Below are 15,389 nucleotides of genomic sequence, written 5' to 3'. Positions count from 1 at the left end.
CGTAACTTATTGTGATTTCGCGGAAACAGTTCTGGTATTTGATCATATCACTATATTTGTTTCAAAAACTAATAAATCGTTTTATTAATTTAACACACTCCGTGATTTTATCAAATCACATCAAAAAGAATTCTAAAGGAATCAATTTTGAGAAAAAAATGCCTTTTTATGTCTTTTAACCACTCAGGGAATTGACCAAATCTTTATTGTCATCATATCCCTGCGACACATACATATGAAATTCCAAAATCGTAAACGCTTTGGTATATGGCGGGGGTCGAACCGGCTCAGAGAGTTCCCAGGTTAGAGACAAGCGCCATAGCCTTGCGCTACAGACGCCTTAAAATAAAAGTATAAAATGAACATAAATATATAAATAGTGAACTAGGTACATACCCCATAACAGCACATCCATGACCGCAGTGGAAGCATTTTCCGTCGAGAAAATGTTGATACGATGGACACTGATGACCTGAAAGTATTCACTTTATATTTTGGCTATTTATTGAGACTGGTCGTCACGATCGGACATTATTTTTTATGGTGTTAAGTGATCACCGCCGCCTACATTCTCTTGCAACAACAATCAAAGGAGCGTTGCCGGTCTTTACGGCCACAATATTGGTCTAAGCTTGCCAATCCAACGCCCGGTAATGCTTGGTCCCTAACTCCTCTCTATCTTCTTATTTTCTCGAGGCAAAAGGGTTTTTGCAAATATGATACGGATGGTACTACGAGATAACAACAAACGCGTGCACTTCGAACCTCTTATTTAGTTTATTTTTCTATAATTTGTTTTATTTAATTAGTAAAGATTAACCTTTACGGTCTTGAAAGGGTGCATTGAAATTACAAAACATTGCGATACCGTTTTAGAATCCTCATTGATTGAGTATGTTTTTAAGTTAGTTAGACAAATCAAGTCCATACATTTTTTTACACTATAGCCAATCGAACTTAGAACAAAAAAAATATGCAAATGGAAAATTAAGAAATAAAGTAATATAAATATCTATTACATGATTTTAACAAATAATAAATTAACACGATATCTAGTAAAGACTCACAGAAACCAACCCAGAATAAAAACTCGATCTCTGACTGATTTTAGAGTAATAGCTATCATACAACGAACGCAGGGTATCACTTTTCTAATATTTCAAATAAGCTCAATAACTCTAAAAGCGTCGTACTTTTATGGAACTTTTTTTGCTCATCTGATAGGTCATAGGCATTCCCATTTTCCCTTGTCCCACCTATTCTGGGACATCCTGTATATTTTTAGAGGACGAGATAGATGACAAGTCAGGCAGAGCTAACTGACCAAAGGTTTCGTCCATTGAGGCAAAAATATTTCACTCCTACCCACTTACAACAACAAAACAAAATCAAGGTGGGTAACAAAAATAATATTAAAATAAACGATATCGAGATATTTTTAGATAAGGACCACATATCTAAGAAGCAAATATAAAAAATGTTCGAAATATATCCAGATGTTACTGCGTGATGCTCGGGGGACCATCACACCTCTATCAATTTAATTATAAAGAAAGATATTATAAAGAAACATTGACATTGTTCTTACCAATATAAGGGCATTTTCCATTTATAGATTCAGTGAACAACTTTATCGCTCTCACATGGTTACAAGCCACGAGAACCCTAGAGGCTTCTTCCAGACCCTTTTTGACAAGGGTAAGAGGCACCAGGGGCCCTTCAGTTATATCACATCCCGGCTGCTCTTTTCCATTATTGGGATAGAAGTCCAAATGCCCAACAGGTTGAGACATTCCATAGCCTGCCATAAACACAAAATCTGTCGCGCGTGGAATAAATTGTTTTATTAGTCCATACCTTTGGTAATCTAGCATAAAATATATAATAAAGATATATATACAATTGATGAATGATGTACCTACAAGCTGTAAAGCCGAATAATTACATAAATATATACAATATACATACATAAGTTAGTGCCGTTAGTAACAAGCAATCAAAGCTAACAGATAATATTAATACAATGGAACAATGAAGGTTATTTTAACAAGATTATGTTATTAGCTACATATTATGGAGATGTATAATTGTTTATTTACCTAATAGGAATATACTCTTGCCATCTGTATGTATAACGTCGACAAGTTGAGCATCTGTCGGATCTAAACGGACATTTGTTGGCATTCCTTGGAAATATGGCTCGGCTGGATCAAGGCCCGTTATTCTTCCCAAATCCTAATAAATAAGAAACTAACTCAAAGATAATATGAATAAAAAAACAGTTTAACAACTTGATTCGAATTTCGAATTCCATTGATTAAGTATCGGCACTTACCCGTATTCGTTCTCCGGCGTAGCCCGCAGTGTGGGCGCCTAATGAGTGGCCAATTATATGAACGTCTAATGGATCTAGGCCGTGGTCTTTCTGTAACAATAGGGTCACATAATCTAAATATATTGAAGCGGTACAGGTGTGGCTATTACCAAGTAATTCCTTTTACCCCAATTCCGAGTAAAAGGGTTTTGCATTGGTGCCATACTACATTTTCAGTTTGAGATAAAAAAAGAAATCTACTAAAATATAATATACTATAATCTTGTTAAGTAATATATTTATATTACATAAATGTACGCATTACAAAAGCTGATCTACAGTTACCAGTAGGAGCTTGGAGGGTAGAATCTAGAATATTTTTTTATATTTTTCCCTCAATTCTATTCTATCTATCTTGTAGGAAGCCAAATTGATACTGGTTTTTAAAATAAAGCATAATATACTTTTACTGCAAATATTATTTCAACTAGTTTTAATCATTTTAATCTCATGAGTATTGATTTTGGACCTGAACCTGACATGGTCTACAACGAACGGGAAAAATTCCAATTAGTAGATAATTACTCACTTCGTGTCACGAGTTGGCCTCGTACACGAAGAGTTCCGTAACAGCGTACAAGATAATATATCCATGTACTTATTAAGTACTTTTGCATTAAAAACACGATAGGGCGCAAATATTTAAATAAAGAATACGCCAATTTGTTTTTTATCATATGTTGTTTTTTAATTTATTTCGTCATCATGGATGCTAGTGCTCCAGACGCACGCTTAACGGTGTCTCTTCTCTATCTCATCTTAAAATGTCCTGCTGTTTTGTTGCGCCCATTATTCTCATGTCTGAAGCACGTATTTTGAAAGGATTATAGATTTTTTTTATGAAAAAAGGGACGAGACGAGAGAGGCGTTCAGCTGACAGGCGGTAATTGATCCGCTCGCCCATTACAATTTAGTGCCACTTAGGATTATTGGATGTGAACGGCTGGATCACTTGGCGTTGCGTAGTGACGTCGCTTCATTGTGTGTCTTCTACTGCATTTATCACGGGGAGTGTTCCGAAGAGCTGTTTAACCTGATTCCATGCGAAGGTGGAATTCGCCGAATTCGACACGCCACAAGTTAGGATATCATCCCCACTATCTGGATGTGTGGCGGTCCTCCACAGTGCGGTTTTCAAGGATCTTTCTTCCTCGTACTACAACGCTGTGGAATGAGCTTCCTTGTGCAGTGTTTCCGGGACGATACGATATGGGTAGCTTCAAAAAAAACGCGTACACCGGAAGGTGTACGCGCCTTTAAGGAATTAAAGGCCGGAAACGCTCTTGTGATTCCTCTGCTGTTGCAAGAGAATGTGGGCGGCGGTGTTCACTTAACACCAGGTGACCCGTATGCTCATTTGTAATCCTATTCCATAAAAATAAAAAAATACCCTAAAATTCTGAGCGGCACTACAATAATTGTGCTCGTCACCTTGAGACATAAGATGTTAAGTCACATTTGCCCAGTAATTTCAGACCTAAACACAGTAATGTTTACACATTACTGCTTCACGGGAGAAATAGGTGTCATCGTGGTACCTATAATATAGATTACTATCAAACTTTTTTGAAGTGGTGAATCTTTGACGTTCGTAAGTGTTACTGTGAACGAATTGAACAAATGATTTTTTTTCTTTCTTTTATTGAGTGCAGTATATTTACCTGCAGAGTGTTGACAAAATGTGCTACTTCTAAGCCAACTAGCCTCGTGTTTGCTGTTGCCTGAGTGTACAGTGGAAGACTTCCTCCTGCCCAGTCTACTACAACAACATTGAAGTCACCAGCTTTCACCAATTCATCCTTCATCTCGCTGACCTGTAAATATATAATATATATATGTTGAACTGGGTCAATTGTAAGTTATTATTGCTTTATTAATACATCATACACTGCCCATCACATTTTTAAGTATTAACATTGACTATAAGGGCAGCGGTGGATTTACACTAGGAGTAGTTGGGGCAAGTGCCCAGGACGGCAAATTTTTTAGGGCGGCAAAATTTTGAAAGTGAAAAATATTTTTTTAGTCTTATCAAGATTGCTCAATATAATTAATTAATTTCTTTTAATTAATAATTTTTGGTTTAATTAATGATTCAAGAAATTCAATTTATCCATTATTTGTACATTATAATTTTGGCACGTTTAGTATAAATTAATAATAAAAACCATTAAATTAAACTGTAAGTTTAAGTAAAATTCCAGTATTGGGGTGGATTTTTTTAGGGTGCCCAGGGGCGGATTTACGTATACATCCGGCTGTATAAGGGCTATATTTCACCGGGACACCACGGTGGCGCGACCAGTCTCCGCCACTAAGTCAGAGGTACTCACCTGGTGTCCGTTTGGTGGCGCAACCAATTTGGTTACAGAAGAAGTTTGGTGAAGGAACCTAAAGAACACACCTCATAATAGGATGGCGCTATACTGAGCACAAGTCTTGAGATATAACATGTTATTAATTGAATTAAACGATATTTGGATGTAGAGTCTTAGTAGCTCTGGAATTTCATAAGATACAACTTCATTCAAATCGAAATATAAGTGAAGCATGCACACATTTGCTTAGCCGCAAAAAAAAATCGTCGCTGTGCTATCCCTTAGTTATTTATACGTCTAGATAGAGTCTCTTGCTGCTAGACAACCGATCAAAACAGGCCAGGTTTATTAGTGTGCGGGACCAGCTACGTCTTACACTCGTGATTTGTATGTCACTTTGTGTTAGTGTGCGTGTATTGCTCGAAATAGAGGTTAACAGTCAACTTCAATTTTTTTCGACGATTTCTTGATGATGTAAGTGCTATCCATATTATAAACATACTAACATCCTGCAAAATGGTCCGTGCCATTACACTGATATTACAAAATACACTGCTTAAGATAAAGGCTATAAAACGGCAGTCAAACTTTCTAATAATATATTTTTAGAGTTAAAATAGTTACCCAATTTGAAAGTGGAGTGTCAATAAACCCATGGATTATCATCTTGGTGAGCCGGCGAGGATTGAAATTAGATTTTACAATCGTTTTGTTTAAGTTCACATTAAGTATTTGACCGTCCGTTGGGTTCTTCTTTGTGTATAAGATAAACCTAATAAAAAACAAACATTTATTAGCATTTAACATTCAGTTTAAATAAACACATAAGTTAATAAAGTAATGGATGTAAAAAGAAAGTCTATTTATTATTGTTTGAAATTATTCTTAAACATAAATATAAGGGGAAGATTAAGTGTAATGTATAATAAAAAAGTTTGGAAAATCCAAAAGTGCACGCCTCAAAATCTATTATATTTTCCATATTTAAAATGTTATGAAAAAAATGAGTGATGAAAATGACAGTTAGTACATTAATCATATATGCTACGAAATAAAGATATTTCATGATCCAAATTACCTGGTGTTTATCACGACTCTAGGAAGAGGGAACACGTTGAAAGGCCGATGAATGAGATGATACCAGCTACGGGTAATATTCAGACATCCGAGTTCATCATAACATCGAGTCTCATTCTCAACTGAAAACAAATAGGATTTGATTAACTATCGTTTCTTATATTATATCGTTATATCGTTAACTATTAACGTTACATAGGCTAAGAAAAACCAAGTCTGTAATATTGTAATATTTATAATTTTTGAAGTAATACCTTCTTAGGGAGGTTAAAACACCTCGTAACGTAACGAGTTACAGTGCCAGTCTGTCTAGCTTCCCTTTCTCTCACGCATACGGCAGCGGTAAGCCTCTCTCACTCTAACCCATTGTTACTTTTATAGAATAAAATAATGATACTAATAATGTACATACAAAAAAATCTAATGTGCATATTCAAGAATTGTAACAAATTTATAGTATGTCAAATCAAATCAAATCAAAACGTTTATTGAACTCATAACATTAATTAACAATGGCTTAAGTTCAGTCATACACTTAATTTCATAAAAATAAATAAATAATAATAATTAAATAACCTTTTCTTACATTATCATATTAATATACACAAAATTTAAGTAATAACCTAAGCGTTTCTCAAGTTAAACAATTTCAATATTAAATAGTTCAACTAAGATATGTTTAAGTAATCACATCTGTAGGACGTCCCGTGACGCACACGTTTTTTAAAATAATTCCGTCAGGAAAATTCCTTAACATTTACACAGATACGAGTAATAAATCAGTGTAACGCACATGTAATGCAATGTTCTGATTGTTGGAAAAGTTGCAACCGTTTCAGTTACATCACTTACAAGGAAGCCAGGGTATGTTGACCTCGATGCGATCCGAGCGTGCCCAGTTGAATGGGTCGAGGATCCCACCGAACGCTGGTTGTAGCCCCAGTAATATGCACCACAACATCACTCTCAGACGCCTGTCTGTGAGGTAGAGACGCCTCATTACTAAAACAAAATGAAAAAGTTATTTATAAATTTACTGCATTTATTACGAACGCTAAGTGTTCGGAATAGCTGTTTGACCTGATTCCTGCCGCAAAATCCACATTTGCACGACACGCCAAAAATTAGGATCTCATCCCTACCTTCTGGATGTGTGTCGCTCCTCCACAGTGCGGTTTTGAAGGAACCTTCTCCCACAACTTCTCAACGTAAAACCATTAGCTGTGGACTGAGCTTCTTTGTAAAATAAAACATGGGTATCTCCACAAAATGCGCTTACACCTTTCTAAAAGGTCCGCTCCTGTTATTCCTCTGGTGATTCAAGATAATATGGGGAGGGGTGATCACTAAACATCAGGTAACCCTTAAGCTCTTTTGTCCCCCTTCTTCCATAAAATAACTCAATCGGATTTTAGCGTTTAATCTTGAATAGGTGTTTGTTTAGATGCAATTAATCCGAATACAGATTAGGGTAGTTAGCATATTATATATACTTAAATATTGTATGATCTAATGACTCAATCAACAGCAATCAAGTGGTTGAAGTTATGTAACGGACCAGATTTAATTTTAATAGAGCATGACCAATATCAATGTATAATACTCCTAGAATCAAGAATTACTTCATATCACAAAATATAAACATGCAATTACACGCACGAAGACAGTTGATATTTTTTATTTAAGTTGAGAAAAAGGTAACAATGAAAAAGATTAAAACAATTACATCTACATTTTGAATGAAATATTTTTACAAGTATTGAAACACGTGTAATAAATGATTCTTAAGATGAATTACTATAACAAGAATTAACTATATTTATATATTCATTCTAGCTCTTTTTATATATAAATGCAGTATTGCTGTCATCTCTGGTCTGGCACACTCCAGTATTAGCTCAATCCATTTGACCCAGTGCTCTGTGAACGGCTGGATCACTTGGCGTTGCGTAGAGATGTCGCTTCATTGTGTGTCTTCTACCGCATTTATCACGGGGAGTGTTCCGAAGAGCTGTTTAACCTGATTCCTGTCGCCGAATTCCACCGTCGCACGACACGCCACAAGTTAGGATATCATCCCCACCATCTGGATGTGTGGCGGTGCTCCACAGTGCGGTTTTCAAGGAGCTTTCTTCCACGTACGCTATGGAATGAGCTTCCTTGTGCGGTTTTTCCGGGACGATACGACAAGGGTACCTTCAAAAAAAGCGCGTACACCTTTCTTAAAGGCCGGCAACGATCCTGTGATACCTCTGAAGTTGCAATAGATTGTGGGCGGCGGTGATCACTTAATAACACCAGGTGACCCGTACGCTCGTTTGTCCTCCTATTCCATAAAAAAAATGTTAAAAGTTAGTAGTAGTACACCACGAGTTTTATTTTACGACACGATTTTAAGATCGTGATGTAAAACTTCGCAGACGAATAACGTCGCGCGCTGCTACGAGTAAATAGATAAATCATTCATTTTCAACATAGATTTCGCACAACATGCTGGTCTTGTTTTGCACTTTCGAAATAGACGGAGGAATACTGGCGCCATCCTTTCACTACTGAAAGATAGTGTCAAAGGTTTATTTTAAACGATAAGCTGATCCCATATACACAAAAAAATTCTATTAAGGAATGTAAATTCATTTGAATCATTGAGAACTCGCTTCTGATAACGATTAGTTAACATGAAGCCTTATCCACATACAAAGAGCGATACGACACAAGAGTCTCATTTTCTTTACTCGCCTTACCTAAACATTTTCTAATTTGTTGCATTTTCTTTCGGGTAAAGCTATAAATTGATTCACATCTAGCACTTCATCTCGACTTATTTACACTTGAAGAGCGGATTGCCGACTGATTACTTAACAGAAGGTTTTGAAAACTGATTTAGGATTTAGGCTATCAACTTCGTAAGCACTTACATTTTGAAACTATCGTGTCGCGAAAATTCGAGGCATATTCTGGAAACACAATTATAAATCACGGAATTGTTATCAGTCTTATGCTATACGCTACAAATCTACGTTAATATTAAGACGCGACAAAAAGCCTTGTACGTTCAAAGGCTTAACTTTATTATATTATTCTTTATTACATTATATGACCTATGTACCTAAAGAAATATCTTCCTATAGCAAGTGTGCTGTTAATAACAAAACATGTTGGTCGCTTCAGGGAACCGTATGCTTTTAATAATCTTTTAGTAATAGACCGGTTCCTTGTGGGTCTTTAAATAATATAACAATTCGTTCGCATCGAAGCACCACGAGCTTTAAGTAAGGTTTGGCAATCATGAATAAAAAATGATATCGGACAAAATATGTCCGTGAATACTGATGATGATACAGCTACCTATTCCTACAACAAAAGTTTTAATTACTTTTTGGCAAAATGGGAGGGGGGGGGGGCTATATTAATCGCGTCACGAATTTTGAGAATTTATAATTATTACAACTACCAAAAACATTTACTATAAGATTTTAAAATAAATTGATATAAGAATAATAGTTTTTGTGAAACTGAAGTTACGCGCTTTTAACTTTCTGTAATCCACATACTTTGATATATATTGAGTGGCTTTTAATACTTAATGTCAGCGCTTGACATTAAGCATTTCTCTTTGGAAGAATATTTTCGTGGACGCTCCGTGAAAGAGAGTGAGAGAGAATATTTTAAAAGTTCAATTTAAGTGACTATTGGTATCTAAGCTATTGGGTAATCTGCATATGTCTAGATCAAAATTGTTTCTATACTTAAAAAGACTTGACCCTTACAAAGGCCCCGGGCCGGATGGTATCCCATCTTATTTTGTGAAAAGCTGCTATTCTGCCCTTGTCGAGTTGGTGTTCGGAGAATGGAATATTATTAAATACCTCGAAATGCCACCATATAAAATTTACACGCAAACATAACATCATTGAATCCCGGTACCACTTTTGTGGAACAGCATTGGAAGAGGTAAATTGCATTCGTGATTTAGGAGTAGTCTTCGATAATAAACTGACATTTTTCCCACATATTGACAAAATCGTAGCTAAGTCTTCTAGAAGTCTTGGCTTCATATTAAGAAATTGTAAGCATTTTAAAAACCCGCTCACTAAGATTATTATTTATAACGCCTTTGTGAGGAGTACCTTAGAATACTGCAGTGTTGTGTGGTCACCAGTCTATAAGGTTCACCAATTACGCATTGAGCGAATTCAAAAAAGATTTTTGAGACACCTGTCATATTCGGTTGGTCTACACAAACTCCATAAATCATATGTCGAAAGACTGAATTATTTTAAAGTGGAAAAACCTATCAGTTCGTCGTCAATTATCAGATATGGTATTCTTGTTCAAAGTACTGCGAACTTTTGTCGATTGCCCTATATTGCTTGAATCTTTCACTTTTATAGTTCCTCGCCGATTACTATATAATCCCCTGGGTCTTTTGCGTTTGCCGTTAGCTTGTACTAATCTGAAAATACACTCTCCTTTATCTAGACTAAGCCAAACATAAAACTCTCTCGATGTATCTGTAGACATGTTTAACACGTTACCCATTGCATTTAAGACTGCTGTCGAATTTTTTTGAATAATGTTAAATAGTATTTAAGTTAGTTATAATTCTTAAGTAATAGTATGTATTTTTGAATGTAGTACAATGTAGTAATAATAGTTCATGTAGTTTTGAACTTAATGTACTTGATATATTTTGTTACTTGATTTGCATGTTGTGGCACCTATATTCAGTGCACTTACAATTTTATTTAGATATTTACTTATTTTAAGATTACTTTTAGTGTAACTGTAACTGGATGTCCTTAAATAAATAAATAAGCAATTAAGCATGAGAAGATCAATTGAATGTCTTATCTTTGCGGTTAGTAGAAACCCTCAGAGTGGCGTATTGGAACTACAACTATTACGTGGTGTTGGAAATATAGTCCTGCTATTATAGCTTGGTATTACTACCTTAGTATTTTTTTTTAAACTAGCTAACGCACAAATTGATAAATCAAAATAGGTCACGCATTATGGGGCTGTTAGGTCGTCTATACGATAGTATATTCTTAGTCTATGGTTGGGATTCGCTGTTCTAAATGTACGGTTGGAAGTCCAATACTCATCACATACTGTTTAAAAGGCCTCGAATAAGATTTTCGGCTATATAAATGTAAAAACTATAAGTACAACTAAACTAATAAATAATATCAAGTGACAATTATTATTTTAGTTACGAAATCGAATAAGCGGATTGGATTTTTTCAGTTTACAAATTAACTGCACAAACTTTTCTGTTAAATATAAAATCCGAAATTTATAATAAACCAGTGGAATATATAATATTATATCTATAGACAAAAATCCTTCTTAAGCTATCTACTTCTCACTGTTTTAATTTTTATTTGGTATTTTAGTTTATTCAACTATCCGTGATTTTCTGTAAAATACAAGGCAAAATCAATGAAAATATTTTACTATCAATGGTAAAAGAATAACTCGAAGATGCTAAAAATTGCATTTAAAGATTTATTTTAATAAACAATTTAATCTACATTCATAGATTTTCAAATAATCGCCTGATTGAGCAGGGATTCGAAAACGATAATTTCAGATGTATATCCTTAAGGCAATGTCAGCTTTTCATTTTTCTGAACAAAATTTCACATCAAATGTTACAATTAATGATCTTCCTTTTATTTCTGATGTCATGTTATGTAGAAAAATAAGCGTTATAAAGAATGAATCAACCAGGCAATTATTTAAAAATCTATGACCGCAGTTTAAATTAATTTTTATATTAATTTAAAATCTTTCAATAAAACGTTACACGTACAATAATGAAAGTGCTTCACCTCCATGTAGCCCTGTGTATCGTATTCATAATAAAAACCCATCCTTTTTTGTTGAATAATTTTCAAATAATAACACTTACAATATATATAACTTTAACTATGTATAAATTTATCTGTTATTATTTTTTCTAATTATTGCACTTCTTTAGTTGACTCCAGCTGAACGAACTCTACATAGAGCCACACCACAGCGTGAAAGCTAAGTCTCATTTGATAACCACAAAATTACCAACATTTAGAAGAACAATTTTAAAAATAACAATAATGTATAATACTCATAATTATGTTCATTCAATTGCCTCAAAAATGTAGAAGAGAGAGGACATTATGTTTAAAATAAGTACAAACATTATGTATAAATTGGATATAAAAATTGGTTAAACTGAAATAAGATATTATTTTCTTCGAATAACGCGAGTGTTACACATTTAAAAAAATACTTTTAAAGGATTAAAACTCGTGTAATTGGAACTGTGTGTTTACATTAGATTTTTGCGTAGAATTTACTGATTTATTTTACCCATAACTACACAAAAACACTAACTACATAACTACATAAACAAAACAACATAAAAATCAAAATGTTACTTTATGGAAAAATCTAATGTAAAACACAGTTATAATTACACGCATTTTAATTCTTTAAAAGTTTTTATGTAAATGAAATAAGTTATTTTAAATTGCACTTGAATTCGATTGCACAATTGAACTAATAGATTTTGACATTAGCAGCAAATTTAATCGTACTCATAAATTTCTTGTTAATGAAGATTAATAATAAAGCCATTTATTCCATATCTCTAAAAAGAAGTGTACATTTGAAATATTGTTAGTTTTTTTTGTTGTTAGTATTATTTGCTTAATCTAGGTTCTAAGTTCAATTGTTATTTAGTTACATTTTTAGATATGGATCCCAGATTGGGTAAAGGCCTCCTCCAACTTCATTGACAACTTTCTGTCAAGTGCTTTCTGCATCCATTCTTTTTTCGCTATGTCATCAGCCCACCGTTTTATTGGTCTTCCTATATTTCGTTTTCCTGGTGTTGGCCCCTTCCAACGTGTAATTTCTCTAGTCCACCTCCTGTCGGTATACCGTGCAATATGTCCAGCCCATTTCAATCGGTGTCAGTGCATGTGTGAGTGCATCGGTGATCTTGGTTTTCTGTGTTATCCTGGCGCTTCTTACTTCTTACTTTTCTTTATTCTTATGTCTATCTTGCATATTTTTAATAAGCTTCTTTCCATTGCTCTTTGATTACTCGTCTGCTTGACTTTTTCTGTAAAGGTCCACGTTTGACAGCTGTACAATAAGCATGGTAGGACACTAGTATCCATTACTACTTTTTTCATGTGAAGATTGTAGTTGCCTTTAAAGATTTCTTTTAATGATCAGAATCTATTCTACGCTTTTGATACTCTTCTTGCTACTTCATGTTCGTTGTTAGAGTGATGGAAAGATACTCGTTTTCTAAGTTAATGTAGTTATCGACATAGTTTATAATATTGTCTCTTACATTTATTGGCTTCTTGTGACTGTAGGTCATTATCTTAGTCTTATTTGCATTAATTTCTAAACCGATTTTTATACTTTGTTGGTCAAGTGTCTGTATCATATCTTCTAACTCTCTAGGTGTTTCAGCTATGATAGCGATATCAACGGCAAACCTTAGATGGTTTAGGTAGCGATCGCATATTTTGATACCTTTTTGTGACCAGTCTATGTTTCGAAATATGTTCTTGATCACGGCAATGAATAACTTCGGTGATAAGGGATCACCTTATCTTGTACCTCTTTCTATCTTAATAGGTTTTCCCCTAGTTTCAGGTTTCACGCAACTTTGACTATTTTTGTAAATATATTTGGCCTGTAATTTCCGATCTCCAATGGGTCGCTTTTTTTGATTAGCAGTATGATATCGGATTTACACCATTGTGCTGGTACTGTCTCTGTTTTTAGTAACATATTGAATAATAATTTCGTGAATAGATGTACTAGAATTGGTGCCCCTAGTTTAATAACTTCGTTGCTGAGTCCGTCTGGCCCAGGGCTTTTTCATTCTTTAGTTGTTTGATGTGTTTGTAAACTTCTTCTTTTTCTAATGGTTTAACAGATCTTGTATCAGGTTTCCAATTAGTAATATTAAGTTCAGGTATTTGGTCATTGTCTTTTCTCTGGTACAAATCTTCATAGAAGTTAGTGGCATGATTAATTACATCTTTTCTTGTTTCTTCTGACTGTCGTTTAAGTTTAGGTATCCAATATTTATTAATGCTTAGCTCCTTAAAACTTCTCTATGTACTCCTATATTTATTTAGGTTATTTGTAATATTTTGTTTGTCTTTGGTAATCTTTCCGAATTAATTTGCTTGTTTCTTTGTATAATCTTCCTAGTTCTTTTTTCATATAAATATTCTTATTTTTGCAAAGAGTGAGTTCGGTTCGTCTTTTTATTTTTTTGTGTCTTCACTGAATACTCTATGTCTTTTTCTGTGCCTTTAGCTACTCGAGACAATATTTTCGATGATATTGTCATATGTTTCGATATCGTTATCGCTATTCAATTCGTCTTCTGAGTTTTTAATGTTTACTTTTAAGGTTGTTACTCGTATAAAGTTAGTAATTTCTTGTTCTATTTTTGGAATATTTGGTGTCTTGTTGAAGTTTTTTTTACTGATCTTGGGAAGCTTAAGGACCATGGTGCCTTTTACTAATTTGTGATCTGAAGGAAAGCTTGTGTTGATTACTTCAAAATTAGTGAAAATTTATGATTGTTTGTCATTATATAATCTATTTTGTTCTTAGTTTTCTCGTCGGGCGACAACCATGTCCATTTCCGAGTATTCTTTTTTCTGAAGAAAGTATTAATTACTGAGAGCTTGTATTGTAAGGCATATTCTATCAATCTTTTACCCTCTCATTACGTTCTCCATATCCATACTTTCCCATAATTAAGGAGTCTTCATTATTTGGATATCCTATTTTGACATTGAAGTCTCCCATTACTATTATTATTTTGTTATCAATAATAGAATGTTCCATATCTAAATCCTCATAGAATCGGTTGCGTTCATGCTCACTGGATCTCTCTATTGGAGCATAAACCTGGATTATTGATATCGAAAGGTCTTCAAATTTTAATTGTAAAAGGGAGAGAGATCTCTCAGAGATTCTTATAAAGTTTATAATGTTCTGTTTATAATTTTTGTTTTTTAAGAATACTACTCCATGGAGCCCGATTTTAATATTGAAGATATTGTCATGATATTCTTCAATATTACATCCTTGTTTTCTTACTTCTGACAGCCCTAGAATGTCGCATTTAATATTTCGGAGTGCATATGTGAGTTCAAAATATCTCTATAGTTCATGAAGAATACTAGAATAATATTATATATTAAATATTATAGAATTAATAGAATATAAATAAACATAATATAGTATTATATAAACGTACATAATATTTTAGTCTGTTATAAGATATTACGTACAACAATCCGGTTTCGTTCTATTCATGCAGAGACTTGTATTCACTCTGCTTATGTACCTGGAATATAAGAAGCAAATTGCAATTTAAAAACAATTTAAAAATTATAAACGAAACAATTTTCTTATTAAAATCTGTTGATGCGTAAATGCATAATGTACAACATTTATTTAAAATCGCACAAACTTCTACGTTTATCAAACTTCGCAGTTCACTGATCTATACGGAAGGAATTGGTGTATTTGTTATATAACTAACTATACAAGTAGAATGAAATGTTGTTAAATATTATGAATTG

General features: G+C 33.8%; 1 protein-coding gene across 6 annotated transcripts in view; it reads right to left on the bottom strand.

The window, feature by feature from the left end:
- LOC126968465 (pancreatic triacylglycerol lipase-like) overlaps positions 1–15,389 on the bottom strand; it is a 59,819-nt gene that overhangs the window by 11,931 nt on the left and 32,499 nt on the right. For 3 of the 6 annotated variants that reach the window (XM_050813524.1, XM_050813518.1, XM_050813520.1), the window contains 9 exons: positions 15,096–15,151; positions 6,622–6,771; positions 5,771–5,891; positions 5,317–5,464; positions 4,036–4,188; positions 2,336–2,425; positions 2,100–2,235; positions 1,589–1,819; positions 397–472 (listed from right to left, as the gene is read on the bottom strand). In XM_050813524.1, the coding sequence (XP_050669481.1) occupies positions 397–472; positions 1,589–1,819; positions 2,100–2,235; positions 2,336–2,425; positions 4,036–4,188; positions 5,317–5,464; positions 5,771–5,891; positions 6,622–6,771; positions 15,096–15,151 (1,161 nt within the window). Of the gene's footprint in view, positions 1–396; positions 473–1,588; positions 1,820–2,099; positions 2,236–2,335; positions 2,426–4,035; positions 4,189–5,316; positions 5,465–5,770; positions 5,892–6,621; positions 6,772–12,502; positions 13,484–15,095; positions 15,152–15,389 lie in introns of those variants that run through there. The other 3 variants (XM_050813519.1, XM_050813523.1, XM_050813522.1) reach the window with 3 other exon arrangements.

The sequence above is a fragment of the Leptidea sinapis genome, chromosome 15 (assembly GCF_905404315.1).
Source record: "Leptidea sinapis chromosome 15, ilLepSina1.1, whole genome shotgun sequence".
Taxonomy (NCBI): domain Eukaryota; kingdom Metazoa; phylum Arthropoda; class Insecta; order Lepidoptera; family Pieridae; genus Leptidea; species Leptidea sinapis.
Note: the sequence above shows the minus strand (reverse complement) of the source record. Positions and strands in the feature narration are given on the sequence as shown.